The 13,796-nt window shown below is 46.9% G+C and overlaps 1 protein-coding gene across 1 annotated transcript in view; it reads left to right on the top strand.

Annotated features, from left to right (window-relative positions):
• ADAMTS9 (ADAM metallopeptidase with thrombospondin type 1 motif 9) overlaps positions 1–13,796 on the top strand; it is an 876,266-nt gene that overhangs the window by 136,080 nt on the left and 726,390 nt on the right. The window contains exon 3 of the mRNA XM_085624697.1: positions 13,225–13,387. Within this exon, the coding sequence (XP_085480823.1) occupies positions 13,225–13,387 (163 nt within the window). The remainder of the gene's footprint in view (positions 1–13,224; positions 13,388–13,796) is intronic.

Genomic DNA, 13,796 nt, shown 5'->3' on the forward strand with positions numbered 1-13,796 from the left:
GAGGAGGCTGCCCTACTCATTTGGAGCCAGGTGGAACACGAGAGACCGGCGGTTGCAGTACAGATTTGGGATGCGCCAGGGAAGGTGACGCGATTTATTGAGGGCAGTTGGGCGCTGAGAGTCGCGATGGCAGACCAACGAAGGGGTTCATCTCCCCAGACCCCCGCGGAGGTTGCACAGCCAGGCCCGAGCTGCAGTGGGCGAGTGCGGGTGGTTCCCAGGCAAGCCAGATGAGGTCATAGTGCAGCTGCATATGACATTGGAGTAGGAAGAAGGTGGCGGACCTCGGTGCTTGACGGCACGTGCGGTGGTGCAATTAGGGCGCTTGATACTCCGAATACTCAGTGGTGCACTGAGGCCCTGGGCATAGAGGCAGGCGGCGACTCTGAAGTCTGAGTACCATGCACGAAGAACACTCACTGCAGGGGTTACACCGGGTGCAACGGTGATAGGGAGCTGGCGCACCAGTTAGAGTGGAACAATTCTCCAGCAGGTTGTACTAACTGCGAGGGACAAAGATGGGTTGAGTGGATAGGGCGCAGCTGAAGCTGTCATTTGAGCAGAAGCGGTCCAAATCCAGCAACGCTTACGCTGAAACGGCCTCCAGAGAGCGTGACCAGCCCGTAGAGGAACAGAGTCCGGATATCCGAGGCATGCTAGTTACCATGTAAAAAAGTTTGCAGAGCGGCATTTCATCTCTCGGCACGAAAATGGATGCATTATCTTACCGCATGGACATGATGGTGGAAAGATTAGACAAACGTGCCGAGCGGCTGGACATGTCGGAGCGCAGACTGACTGAGGTGGAGGAAGCGCATACCACTCTTGACACTGAGCACAAGCAACTGGGCAGGGTCTTACAGGATAAGACCGAGGATTTAGAAGCTCGCTCCCGGCGATGCAATTTGCGAATTACGGGACTTCCGGAGGCCACACCCATGGGCAAAATGGAACAATTCGTTAAAAAGCTTCTGAAAGCCCTGCTGGGGGAGGATGCGTTCTCCAATATGTTCGTGGTTGAAAGAGCGCACCGCTCTCTGGGGCCCCGACCTTCCCCGGGGGCGCTGCCTCGCCCAATCATAGCGAAGTTACTCAACTACCGAGACCCGGACGTCGCATTGAAGTTGGCCAGGGAAAAGTAGCCCTTGGGATATGAGGGGTCCGTGATATCGCTGTTTCCGGACTTCATGGCAAGAGTACAGGAGGCGCGCCGACAGTTCATCTCGATGAAAAAGCAGCTACGAGAACTGGGAGTGGATTATGCTATGCTATGCCGTATCCAGCCAAGTTGCATGTTAACAGACGTGGCAGATCTCACATATTCACTGATCCGAAGGCACTGTAGAAGGCGCTGAAGGACTGGTCGAGAGATAAACGTCCGAACCCGGAGCGGCTACTGCTCAACGAGGCGGCCGGTGGACAGCTGGATGAACAGGACTGAAATAAGTCTGGTTACTGAGAGCGATATGTATGATATATGCCCTGGGGTGATTGCGGATGTGATGTGAGAATATCAGAGCGGGGAGAGGGATTCTAAACAAGCTAGGAGGGAGGGAGGGGGGGTGCCTCGGGGTGTTTAAACAACGTTGCGCAAGAACGCTAGCTACTAGGGGAAACGCAGATTGTAATGCGATAATGAGGATGCGAACTGTGTGGCAGGGTGGTGACACCATGTGCCAGAGAACTCTTAAGTTGGGAAAGGACTGCCCGGCGGACAGTTTACATCGCAGTGTAAATATAAGGCGCATAGGACTTGAATTTTGCGCTGTTGCTGACGAGCAGGAGGGGGGGAACAAGGTATGATCGGTAGTTGCAAGAGCTGTTGGTGACAGTATCTGGAGAGAGGCTCCATGGGGGCCGGATAGCACGCTATATTAGATGAGCAACCTCTGCCCACGCGTGCAACACACCTGGGACTGTTCTTTGTTATTGAAGGTTGGGACGGGAGGGGGAGAGTTGGGGGGAATGGGGCATGATCGTGGCCATGTTGTGGAAGGTCTGCTGTGGGGGGGTGAGGGGGGATTCGAAGCAAGTGTACGTTCTTCTGGAGAGAACCTATTCGCGTGCACATCTAAACTGCAGACGAGCATGACAGAAAGCACAGATAAATGTGATTTGAGACCACAGGAGTATGATGGGGTCCCATAGCAATGACAATACTCCCCAGCCAGTAGCAACACTTAGGGCACTTACATGGAATATCAGGGGTCTGAATGATCATAGGAAATTACGCAAGGTCTTAAACTATCTGCACAATCATGCAATTGACGTAGCCTTACTACAGGAGACGCGTCTCCCAACGAACAGCCCCCTTCTACGGAGTAGAGGTCTGAGAGGCAACATACACGCTTCCGGCCTCACCACACATGCCAGGGGAGTGATTACATGGACTAACCCTAATTCAGCGTATATTTTGACTCCACTGGACACGTATAGAGGCGGCAGGTACGCCATAACAAGATGCCAGGGGAGGGGACTTTTCTTGATACTTGTAAACATATATGGTCCAAACTACAATTGCCCAGATTACTTCGAGGCCCTAGCGTGCGCGGCGACTAAATACCAGAATAGCCAACTCCTCTGGGGTGGGGATTTCAATTTGGTCAGGGACCCGGAACTTGACAGATCGGGGGGACCGGAGAGACGCCTCACGGCGGCGGCTAAGACGCTGGGGAATGTAATGCTTTGCTTAGACCTGAGAGATGTGTGGCGTGCGAGATCCCCGCGCAGAGGGGGGTTCACGCATTATTCTGCTTATCACAACCTCCACACCAGAATAGACTATTGGATGGCGTCCACCGCACTTTATGAGACTGTTCGAGAATGCAAGGTCTTACCGCGAACATGGTCAGACCACTCCCCACTGTTGATAGCTATAACCATGCCGAAGAAAGGAATGCCACCGTTTACATGGCGATTCCCCCCGTACTCCTTGTTAGATTCGGCATTCAAAGCTGAACTTGCAGAAGCAATTGAAACGTTCTTTGCGAGTAATATAGGGTCGGTAGACAGCTTTCAGGTACTATGGGAAGCTTTCAAGGCTTATATATGGGGCATAGCCATGGCTAAACACTTGGGAGTCCTCCAAGACATACGCAGACGCCTGGCTGCATTAGAGACGAAGTTGGGAGACTTAGAGCGCCGTCAGCTGCTAACGGCGGATGACGCTTTGGCTGCTGAAAATAAGTCTGTCTTGGAGGAGTATCAGATGCGGCAGACTCTGAACTTAAACATCTGGGTAAATATGCCACGGCACGTGTGTACGGGGAGGGGGAACGACCGGGAGCAGTATTGGCACAGCTGCTGCGGAGACGTCACAGCAAAGGCCTAGTCACCGAACTTAACTCGGAGGAAGGGGAAGCATTGACAGAGGAGACGGAGATAGCAGAACGCTTCCGTAGTTACTATGCAGCCTTGTACACTGCACGCTCCTTGGGGTCGGAAGAGGAAATACTGGAGTATCTATCTTATTTTAAACTGCCTTTCCTCACGAACACACATCGGGAATTCTTGATGCGGCCAGTGGAAAGGGACAAAATAGTCCTTGCACTGACTGGCATGCGAGCGGGAAGTGCGCCAGGGACAGATGGCCTCACAGTTTCCTTCTACAGAGCATTCCTGGATATACTCTTACCGCATCTCTCTGCACTCTTCGACGACATGTGCCAGACGGGTGAAATGCCGCCCACACTTAGAGAGGCAGTGATAGTGGCTATACCTAAACCTGGGAAGCCCCCAGAGGAGTGTGGGTCCTATAGACTGCTCTCCTTGCTCAATGTAGATGCAAATTCTTTTGCCAAAATACTCGCTAATCGGATTGCTCCCTTGGCGCAGGTGCTGGTTGCCCCAGAACAGGCTGGGTTTATCCCAGATAGGAACCTCACTTACAATTTGCGCACAGTATTCGGAGCCCTACAGCACACCAGACCAGGTACTACGGTGGTGGCAGTGTTCTTAGATATGGAGAAGGCCTTCGACTCAGTTGAGTGCCCGTTTTTATGTCAAGTTTTAACGAGAATGGGGCTGGGTACAGTCTTTTTACAGCTGGTCGGGGTGCTGTATAACCGCCCCATAGCCAGGGTTAGAGTCGGTAATCTGGTGCCCGTTGTCCCCACTACTAAACGCCCTGGTAGCAGAGCCATTGGCCTGTGCTCTCAGAGAATACCATAGCCGCAGGGGACTCAGGTTGTCGAAAATAGAGCTGATAGTGTCCACATATGCTGATGACACCTTACTATACGTACGGGACCCTGAAAACAAGCTCTCCTCGGTACTACGAGAGGTGGTATGCTTTGGCGCCCTATCAGGGTTATTTGTTAACTGGTCAAAATCTGTTGTAGTCCCGCTCACACCTACCACTGTACAACATGACATGGAGTACCCCTTACAGTGGTCCACGGACTCCATAAGGTACCTGGGAGTCCGAGTCCACCCTGACTTCGAGGTAGTATATCGAGAAAATTATGGCGTTGCGGTCAGCAGGCTGGGAGAGGATGTGGAGGTGTGGATTAAGTTGCCACTGTCACTGGTAGGCAGAATCTCATTAATTAAAATGGTGGTCTTGCCCCATTTTTTGTTCCTGTTTCAGAATATCCCTATGGTCTTGCCTATATCCTTCTTCAGCCGGGTAACGTCGCTTCTTATTAAACTGGCCTGGGCGGGCAAACAAGCTAGGATCAAGTGGCAGACATTGACCCTGCCATATCACATGGGGGGCTTGGGAGCCCCGGATTTAAACTTGTATTACAGGGCTGCGCAGGGCACGCATGCCTATTTTTGGGTACACGGTGCAATGGAAACTCCCCACCTCCGACTCGAGACACTAGTGGCGGAACCGCTACCACTCCCAGCCATGCTGATGGAAGACCTGGATCGCAGGACGGGGATACTGAGCTCGATCAATGCATGTGTGGCACTTTTTGTTGCAGCTGCAGGCAGGCGCGATCCTATACTCCCCGGAGATGCCACTAGACTGGGCACGTTGGCTACCTCCCTGTAGAGATCGAGGGGTGATCCATGCGTTAAATTCTCTACAGTTGCAAAAGGCCGGAGATCTATTTCAGAATGGAGTGGTTAAGCAATGGGGAGAATTGGCGCAGTGGGAGCCTCCTGGCAACATGTTGCAGCGCTTCCAGTATCGCAGGACTCACCATGCCCTGCTGGATGTACTGGGTGACGACCTATTGGAACCCCCAGAGGTAGCGGAACTTACGTATGTCATCAAGGCGCAATCGCCGCGCAAGATAGTTTCCAACATTTATAAGATGGCTATAGCACACAGGGCCAACCAATATTCGAAGGCCCGGCTAGACTGGCAACAAGACTTGCAACAGCCAATTGATGATGCCATGTGGGCTTATTGCTGCACTAGTACGTGCCGAAACTCACTCAACAGCAGACACAGACTGATACATTTTAAGTATCTCAATAGAGCATACTTAGGCTTTCCTGCTTTCAGTTTCTATTTTTGGTGAATTCTGGTGGTGTTTTTTCAGTGTTTTCCAGTGATTTCAAAACCTCAAAAAAACAGTGCTTTTCAGTGGTTACTCATTTTCGACCCATAAAAAACAACTGAAACGGTGTTTTACCTGTGTTTATGGGACGCTTTGCTTTTATTATTGTTTGCTTTCTTAATTGGTGCATGGAATATAGACAGTCTATGTACAGTGTATATGAGGTTAAAATACATTTTTACAAGTCAAATTTGGCGCTAAATGCTGGTTTTGAACTTTTTATGTACGTAAGCAGCCCCTACACAGTATGTCTTTCACAATTCGCAAACGATTAATTCTCCAATTCAGATTCCTGTTAATAGTAGTTAAAGGTATTTGAATAGTGGCATAACGTTGATTTAGAAACCCTTGCAGACCAGGGGACTAAAAGTGCATACTCTTATTTTCAAGTTGTGTTTACCCTACGGCAAGACTTTTCTGTGAACTGCTCATGATCAAACGGTTACCCTGAATGTACAGCATCAGAGAAACAAACAACTGTTACAGTCTAATAGAGGGTGTATGACAGAATCACGCATGCCATTACCATGCATGCCTTTACAAAGGGTCAATTACCATGCATATGCTTTTACCACGCATACCTTTATCATGCATACCTTTATCACACAACTTTTTGCCACACATATGCCTTTACCGTGCTTTTTATCTGGCTTTCTTGAAGTCTTATAGACATAGTTGACTTACCACAGGTTGTAATTTAAGTTGGGAGCATGCAATGTTGTCCTGAATGTGCGTCATCCCAATGCACTCCACTGACACTTTCCAGTGTGCTCATTCTCAGAAAGTGCCAACAGTGGTGGGGGAAGCCCGAATGGAGCCTCCAACTATACGATTAGATTGCACGCTCAACACTCCACATAACTGATTCATGCATGAATAGCTTATCTCGTCCAGGTTTTTGCTGTGCTTTCTGTGACAAGTAGGTTTTATATGGGTATAAACAGGAATAAAAAAACCTATGATCCATAGGATCCTGAGATCTTTGACCGAAATATAGTAGTGTCTGCCTAAGTTTCTTGGTATGTGCCATCCTGCTTTTACTTTATTTAAAATAAGGTTGGTATTATTGCCGTCAGTTTATTGTAAAGTTTCTTATATAGAACTCAAAAATCACTCTCTAGGGATATAGGACCTTTTTAAGATGGCCGCCTTTGTGACCTAATCCGAGCGTCGAAGAAGCTCCTCGTCCATGACGGCTGCCACTATTGCCCGGTTCGTATATAGTGCAGGTAAATACACATTTCAATGTATCTAACAACATCTGCCATGGTTTAGGTAACCCTTCTCGCCAATCTTTTGCCTCAAGATAATTATTACGATGTTGATCTAAGAACGTTGGCCAGACCTTCCCAATCCAAGATGGCCGCCTCAGGAGGGTTGTAGTACGGGTGCTTTAGAGGTCCATATCCTGTGTCGGCAGTCCCAGGTTTGAGTGAAGCTTCATCCGGGTTCTTTTTTTTCTTTCATTAACTTAATTGAACGTCGCCTGACACTGAGTCTGTGAGTTGGAAAGGGTGTGTTGTTAGTTTTCGAATGGAGACGGTGGAGCAGGGATAGCAGTGTTCTCGCCCGGCAGCCAGCGCCATGGGGCAGTAGCACAGCTCTGCGGCCAGCATGAAGTACAACGAGAAGGAGCTGCTGTCGTTGTCCAAGCAGCCGGCAGAAAAGGCTGATGAACTACTCATGAAGGGGCCCAAGAAGGGCAGCGGTAGGTCAGCCGGCATATCCGCCTCTCGCACGAAAATCAGTGACACTCTGTTTAAACTGAGTCCGCTGATTTTCGTCCGGTAAGGTACTGTTGGTCAGATTCGGTTTAAACCGAATTCCGGACAGCCTAAGCATACTATACCCCGGAAAGATTACATAGATACGGACTACGGGATACGTCGGCCTGCGATAGATGCCCGGAACCTATAGCTGATTTCATTCATCTCGCCTGGACCTGCCCAAGAATAAATATGTTTTGGGAATTGGTCTTTAAGGAATTAGCAAAAATATTAGAAATAGAGCTAGTCCCGGATCCTGCATTGGCACTGCTGGGCTATTCCAAAAACGTAACGAGAGGGAGACGTAGACTGGTAGATATGGGACTGCTGCTCGTGAGACGCAGCGTCGCTGTCCATTGGCTGCGTGGCCCTACCCCTACCATGGCACAGTGGTCACGAGATATGCTTTACTGTAGCACACAGACGGAGAACTATAGTGAACTACAACTCGCCAGTTCCCGTCCTAAAAACGTCTGGGGACTATACACGACATACATTACTAACAGGGGACAAGAACAGGCGGCGGTAGAGGGAGACAATCCGTGGCACGACCACATACCAGGTGCAAACTGACCACACTATTAACTTCGCGTGACAGAAACGATGACAGCAGAACGGGGACCAGCGTAAAATATTCAACCATATCATGCCATTTGCACCATTCTGAGGTCTGAAGCTTGAAGTGATGCACAAATGGCGCAAACAGTGAATATCACACATCCAGGATTATTTATAAATTAAAATGAGCTACCAAACTTTTTAGGCACACATTTTTTATATTTTAGTTATTTCTTGATAAAGTTAAGGCTCCACATTTTTCAAGTATGACAATGTCTTACTTTGAAGCAAGTTTGCTAGTCTTCTCGGAACTATCTTGCACTTAATCCTACTTAATGCCAAACAACAAAATGATTACATTTTGAACGTTTTTCTTTCGTTTTTTTATTAACATTTCATTAGGTTTAATTTCACCTCATATCTGCAACAGATGTCAAATATATTGACTTCTGTTTAGTGCATTTAAAATCTAAAATCTCTACCAACTAAGATATGCCGCAAACGTTCAATGAATGCAGTAATATGCTCCAAGTTGCATGTTTCACAACAATTTCTCTCCAGTTAGGTTTTCTAGTAATTGTTTAATATTTGCAAATTAAACTAACAAACAACTACCCTAATGCACGTCTGTAGGGTAGTCTAAGTGTTCGTTTGGTTTTCTAAATCACTATGACAGTTTTAAAATTACATTCAATTTCACATTATAAACTGTGGTGATTTTCACACAAAATGATAGTGTTCTTACCACCAAACGTCAAAAAGCAAATCAGGATAATCTAAGAATATACCAATGGCACAAAGGTTCTTTTTGAAATCTAGAAAAGAAACTTCAGCTACTTCGACAGACATGGGTTCCCTTGACTACCTACTTTTGTTTGGAAAGTTTGGGTCGGTTTCATTGTTATATAGTATGGGAAATATGTGTTTTAATATATCCCGAACTATATAGCAGGCACTATGACAGCCTATACTTTTTTGAGAAGCATATAATATCTTAAAAAATAGAAATACAATTCTTAAATCAGCAGCCAGGAGAAATTAAAAATTATTATTGTTTAAACATTTCAACAGGAAGTGTCTCATTTTTATAGTATCTCTGTGTTACTGTTGTGAATTGAACTGGTCCTGATTTTGCTCACGGGTCTATATTGAGTGATATTCTGTCCCCAGACTCATCTTCATGTTTCAGGGTGTCGCCATTTTGTTAGTCTTCTGTCCTCACTGCATTGTCCCCCTTCTCTCTTTTTTTTTTTTTTTATTTTTTAAATATCTTTATTGGTCTTTTCATATTTTTCCATTTTCTTATATTACATGGCAAAACAGAAATGTCAAGAGCATTATTCAATCCGCATATTACAATATCGCAACAGTACTATTGTGAATCAACTACTCATGTTACAGCAGAGTGTTTTCCAATGTATGATAACACACCAACTTATCATCAATAGACCGTCTCTTATAGCGTCTTTGTGATTGCCTGGACTCCGCACCTTCCCACAGTGTCCAATCGCCTATGAAGAAATCATTACAAAGAGAAGAGAAATTTCGCCAATACCACATGGTACATTGCTTGTATCATTGAAGTAATTTGTGTCTAACTGCCATAACATTAGCAGACGTTGGAGACCGTCTCATTTGGCCAGTTCAATAGGCTGACGAGAGGGTTTTTCCAAAGAAAAAGGAAACGCTCCAATAAAGTGTACATTATCAATATAACAACTTTTAACAACGTATTTAAAGGGCTGCCATCTAAAAGCAATTAAGATAACCATTGCATTACTGAGTGTGGGACTGTATAGTGTGTGAGTTACAACATGACAATACACTAGGGTGGATCTCGGACTCGTGTGGGTGTTGGGGGTTAGTTTCATGAATTTAGGTGCCGGGGCAAGAGGGAGCAGGGGCTCTGCTACATCAGGCCCTCTCTACGATGTGACATCTAATGGGGTGCGGTTGTCTGCTGCCATCATCCTGCCCCCCGCCTCCTGGGACCTTCGGCATGTGCTTTATGTAACAGCTAGTTGGGTGTCATCGCCCTCCCCGTTTACTTCATTGCTGAAGGCTGTAAGTATGGTGTCCCATTGCCGCGTTATGGGATATTTGCGGAGCCCCGCCGTTTCTTCCCTGTGCAGTGCTGTACTCTCTGCCTGTGCCCATATCTTAAGTGATCTTGTCCAGCTGATCGTCTCTGGGGGGTCTGCCTGCTTCCGCCGTTTTGTAATTAAGCGCTTGGCAACTATTAGTCCTAAGTCTCTGAATCGTGATGTAACTCTATTCTTCTTGGACCTGACATAGACCCCTAAAATTCAGAGTTCCCATGTGGGCAGCAAGGATGTGTCGGTACAGAGCGCCAATGCTGGAGCAATTTCTCGCAAGTAAATTTGGAGGGAGGTGCAGGACCATACCATGTGGAGCAGATTTGCCGTGGACATTCAGATGTGGCAATATTGAAATATCTGTTTATTTTGTCAGGAGAGAGCTACTCCCTTTGTATTATGTATGTTTGTATTAACTTGAATTTAGAGCTTCTTGCTATACAGGTAGCACCAGCTAAGATGGTGGCCCATTCCTTGTCTGTCCAGGGTCGGCCCCTGTCAGCTTCCCAGCGGGTGCAGAGTGGCAACATTGGTTTCAGCGTGTGCGTGAGTAAGGCCGTCACCAGCCAGTGTACTATGTGTGAACCCGCCACTATTACGTGTAGATATTGTAGTGAGTCGGTGGCTCGGACGTTAAATCTCCTAGAAGGGCCGAAAGGGCTCTTATGAGAGAGATATGTAGGAGGAATTGTCCAGCAGGCAAGTCAGTGTCCTCCGCCAATACCTCAAATGTTAAGAGTGTGCCATCTCTGTAAAAGTCACCCACAGTGTCTATACCCCCTGTGTGCCAATGCTTGAGAGTGATTTCGGAAGTGCCCGTTTCCCCTCTAGGGGTCTCCAAGAGCGGCAATATCGGGGCGTACGGGAGTGTCGCACGGGTAAGGTATAAGCTCCTCTTGTAACCTCTATAAGCTAGACCCAGATGCAGTTAGGGTGGACTTGGGGACCTGGCAGCTGGATGGAATAAGTGATGTATTTGAGTGTGAGTCCACGGTTGCTGCAGGGTCGCCGTGTCTTTCAGATTAGTGCCACTGAGCCACTTTGTTACCCACTGCAGTTGAGCTGCCATGTAGTACAGTTCCAGATTGGGAACATCTAGTCCTCCCTGAGAGGTGGGAGCATATAGTTTCCACAACGCGACTCTGGGTCTGCCTTTGTTCCATAGGAGGTCTCGGGACATACGCTCCAGTTCACGGAAAATTTTAGTTGGGACATAAACCGAGAGGTTTGAGAAATAATATAATAGTTTGGGAAGGACAATCATTTTTAGCAGGGTAACGCGACTCATGACATTTAATGGGAGTGACTTCCAGAAGTGCACTTGGCCCTTACCGCCTAAATCGCCCTTGTTAAATTGCCCTCCAATAAATCATCTGTAGTCCGATATATGTGGAGTCCCAGATAGCGAAAGGTGGTGGGGTACCATGGGAGCCTCGAACCATTAATGAGCACGTCAGTTTCTGTAGTGGCCGCGTTAAAGGGGTATACTCCGGACTTGGCCCAATTGACCCGGAGGCCCGACATTTCTTCAAACACCCTCAGCACATCTGCTATGGATGCGGGTATGTCAGTGACATCACGTACATATAACAATAAGTCGTCAGCATACAAAGACATGGCATACGTCCCATCCCCCAGCTGTATGCCCCACTCCTCACCACCTCTGCGGAGTAGCATTGCCACTGGCTCCATGGCTAGAGAGAAAAGTAGCGGGGACAGCGGGCATCCCTGGCGTATTCCTCTCCTCACTCTAATGGGATCAGACACAAGCCTGCCAGTGCGGACGCTGACAGTAGGGCGCTGATACAACAATTGGACCATATTGAAAGAAAGATCACCCAGCTCATATTTGTGCAGCACTGCCGCCTGATAGGGCCACTCCAAAGAATCAAAGACCTTCTCCAGGTCCAACACCAGGCATCCGGAACAGGGCCATCTATGTATCTCGTACTGTTGTATTCTAAAAAATCTGCGAAGGTTGAGTGAGGTATTCCTAGTGGGTACAAAGCCGTTCTGATCTCGGTGCACCAATGTTTTCACTAAAGGCGAGAGATGCTTAGCGAGTAGGGACACGAAAATTTTATAATCAGTGTTAAGAAGTGCTAGTTGACGATAGGATCCTAGTGATTGGGGTTTTTGTCGGGCTTGTGGAGGGACACTAGCAGGGCCTCATTTTGCGTATCAGTAAGTGTGGATTCCTCCAATGCCGTCTCCTACACCTGCAGCAGTTGTGGTACTAGTATATGTGCATAAGCTTTGTAGAATTCAGTCGGCAGGCCATCCGGTCCTGGCGACTCCCGTTTGCCAATGAGAATATGCTGTCCTGTATTTCCTCTGCAAGAAGAGGACCATTTAATTCCTCCTGCTGTGCGTGTGGGTTTCGGTAGATCTATCCTGTCTAAATAAATCTGTAACTCCTGGGTCGTGCCCTGCGTGCGAGATATGTACAGTCCCTGATAATGAGCCACAAACGTATCATGTATGTCCCGCTGCGTGTAAACTAAGCCCCCATCCGCCGTACGTACAGACGTGACAGGAGATTGTGTCTCATCTTGGCGTTTAAGCCATGTGAGTAATTTCCCAGCCTTGTCCCCCATATGGTGTGTTCGCGCCGAATGTGTGGCATAATTGAGACATCGTAACCGTTCTAGCAACCTGGCATGTTCCTCTCTATAGCTATCAAGCTGGCCCTGGGGTCCCTCTAGTGCAACCTGCTCCTCGGCCGCCAGCTTCCTCTAAAGTGGTGAGTTTGTTTTTCAGCTGTACTCTAATGCCCGCCTGTGCGCCCATACAGTGACCCCGCACTACTACCTTAAGGGCATCCCATTCAAGTGGAGGGGCAACGCTCCTTCCCTCTCATAGAGGCACTGCATCTGCTCTGTGCGACATCCAGTTGCATGTATAATAAGGGCAGGTGTATTTCTTCCTGTATTATGGCCTCTACCTCCCGTTAATTAGTGATTACAAAATGTAGGCCTGTTCATTGACTTACCATGTGAGCATCAACGCGTTTATTTTTCAATCACAGTTCCTAACTATTACTAATTTGGCCCTTCATATAATGCAGTACGATATTGTTAGTTGAAATTGTAAGGCATCGCTATTTGCCACAATCCTCCATTGACACTGGAAGTGTAAGATACTATTGCACTGACAAATTGCAAGGTGAACTCTTTAAAATGTGGGTGTAGAAAATGTTTACTATGAAATCTATTATGTCCTGTTTTTAATTTGAGAATTTAAATCAGGATTTTAACCTTTAGTTTCTTATATTTTTTTCATTTATTTCAGCTAGGCACATTTAGATCTCAAGATGCAGCCTTTTTTGTTGAACCGCTGCTATCAAAGGATGGACAACACTATGAAGAAGAACACAACAAACCCCATATTGTATACAGACAGAGTGCAGCACGGAAAGGTTCGGCGAAGGAATCGTATACCTGTGATACATCAGGTATACTTCACTTAATATCAGCAATGTAAAATGGTTTGGGTATTTCTTATACACCTATTTGAATGCACATATTTATGAGTGCACCAGAAACACACTTAATTTAATATGAATTCTACAGGTTCTTTTTATGCCTAGGCAAATCGGAGATGTACTCCTTTCTTCATACTTCTGAATGCTATAGGGCCAGGACAGAAAGACCTGTGGCATACAAAGGATTCTCTGCTTATGGCTTTTTCAGTTTACTAAGGTTTTTATGAACAATTACTGCCGATTTCATTCTTCTTCAAGAGGGGGCACACAAGGTCAATGTATGTGCCAAAATACCAAATTCCACTTGGATATTACAAGAAAAGTCACTTTAATTTTACTTAGCGCTATTTATCAAAACCTAAATCAACATTAAAATATG

This window comes from Triturus cristatus, chromosome 9 (genome assembly GCF_964204655.1).
Source record: "Triturus cristatus chromosome 9, aTriCri1.1, whole genome shotgun sequence".
NCBI lineage: Eukaryota > Metazoa > Chordata > Amphibia > Caudata > Salamandridae > Triturus > Triturus cristatus.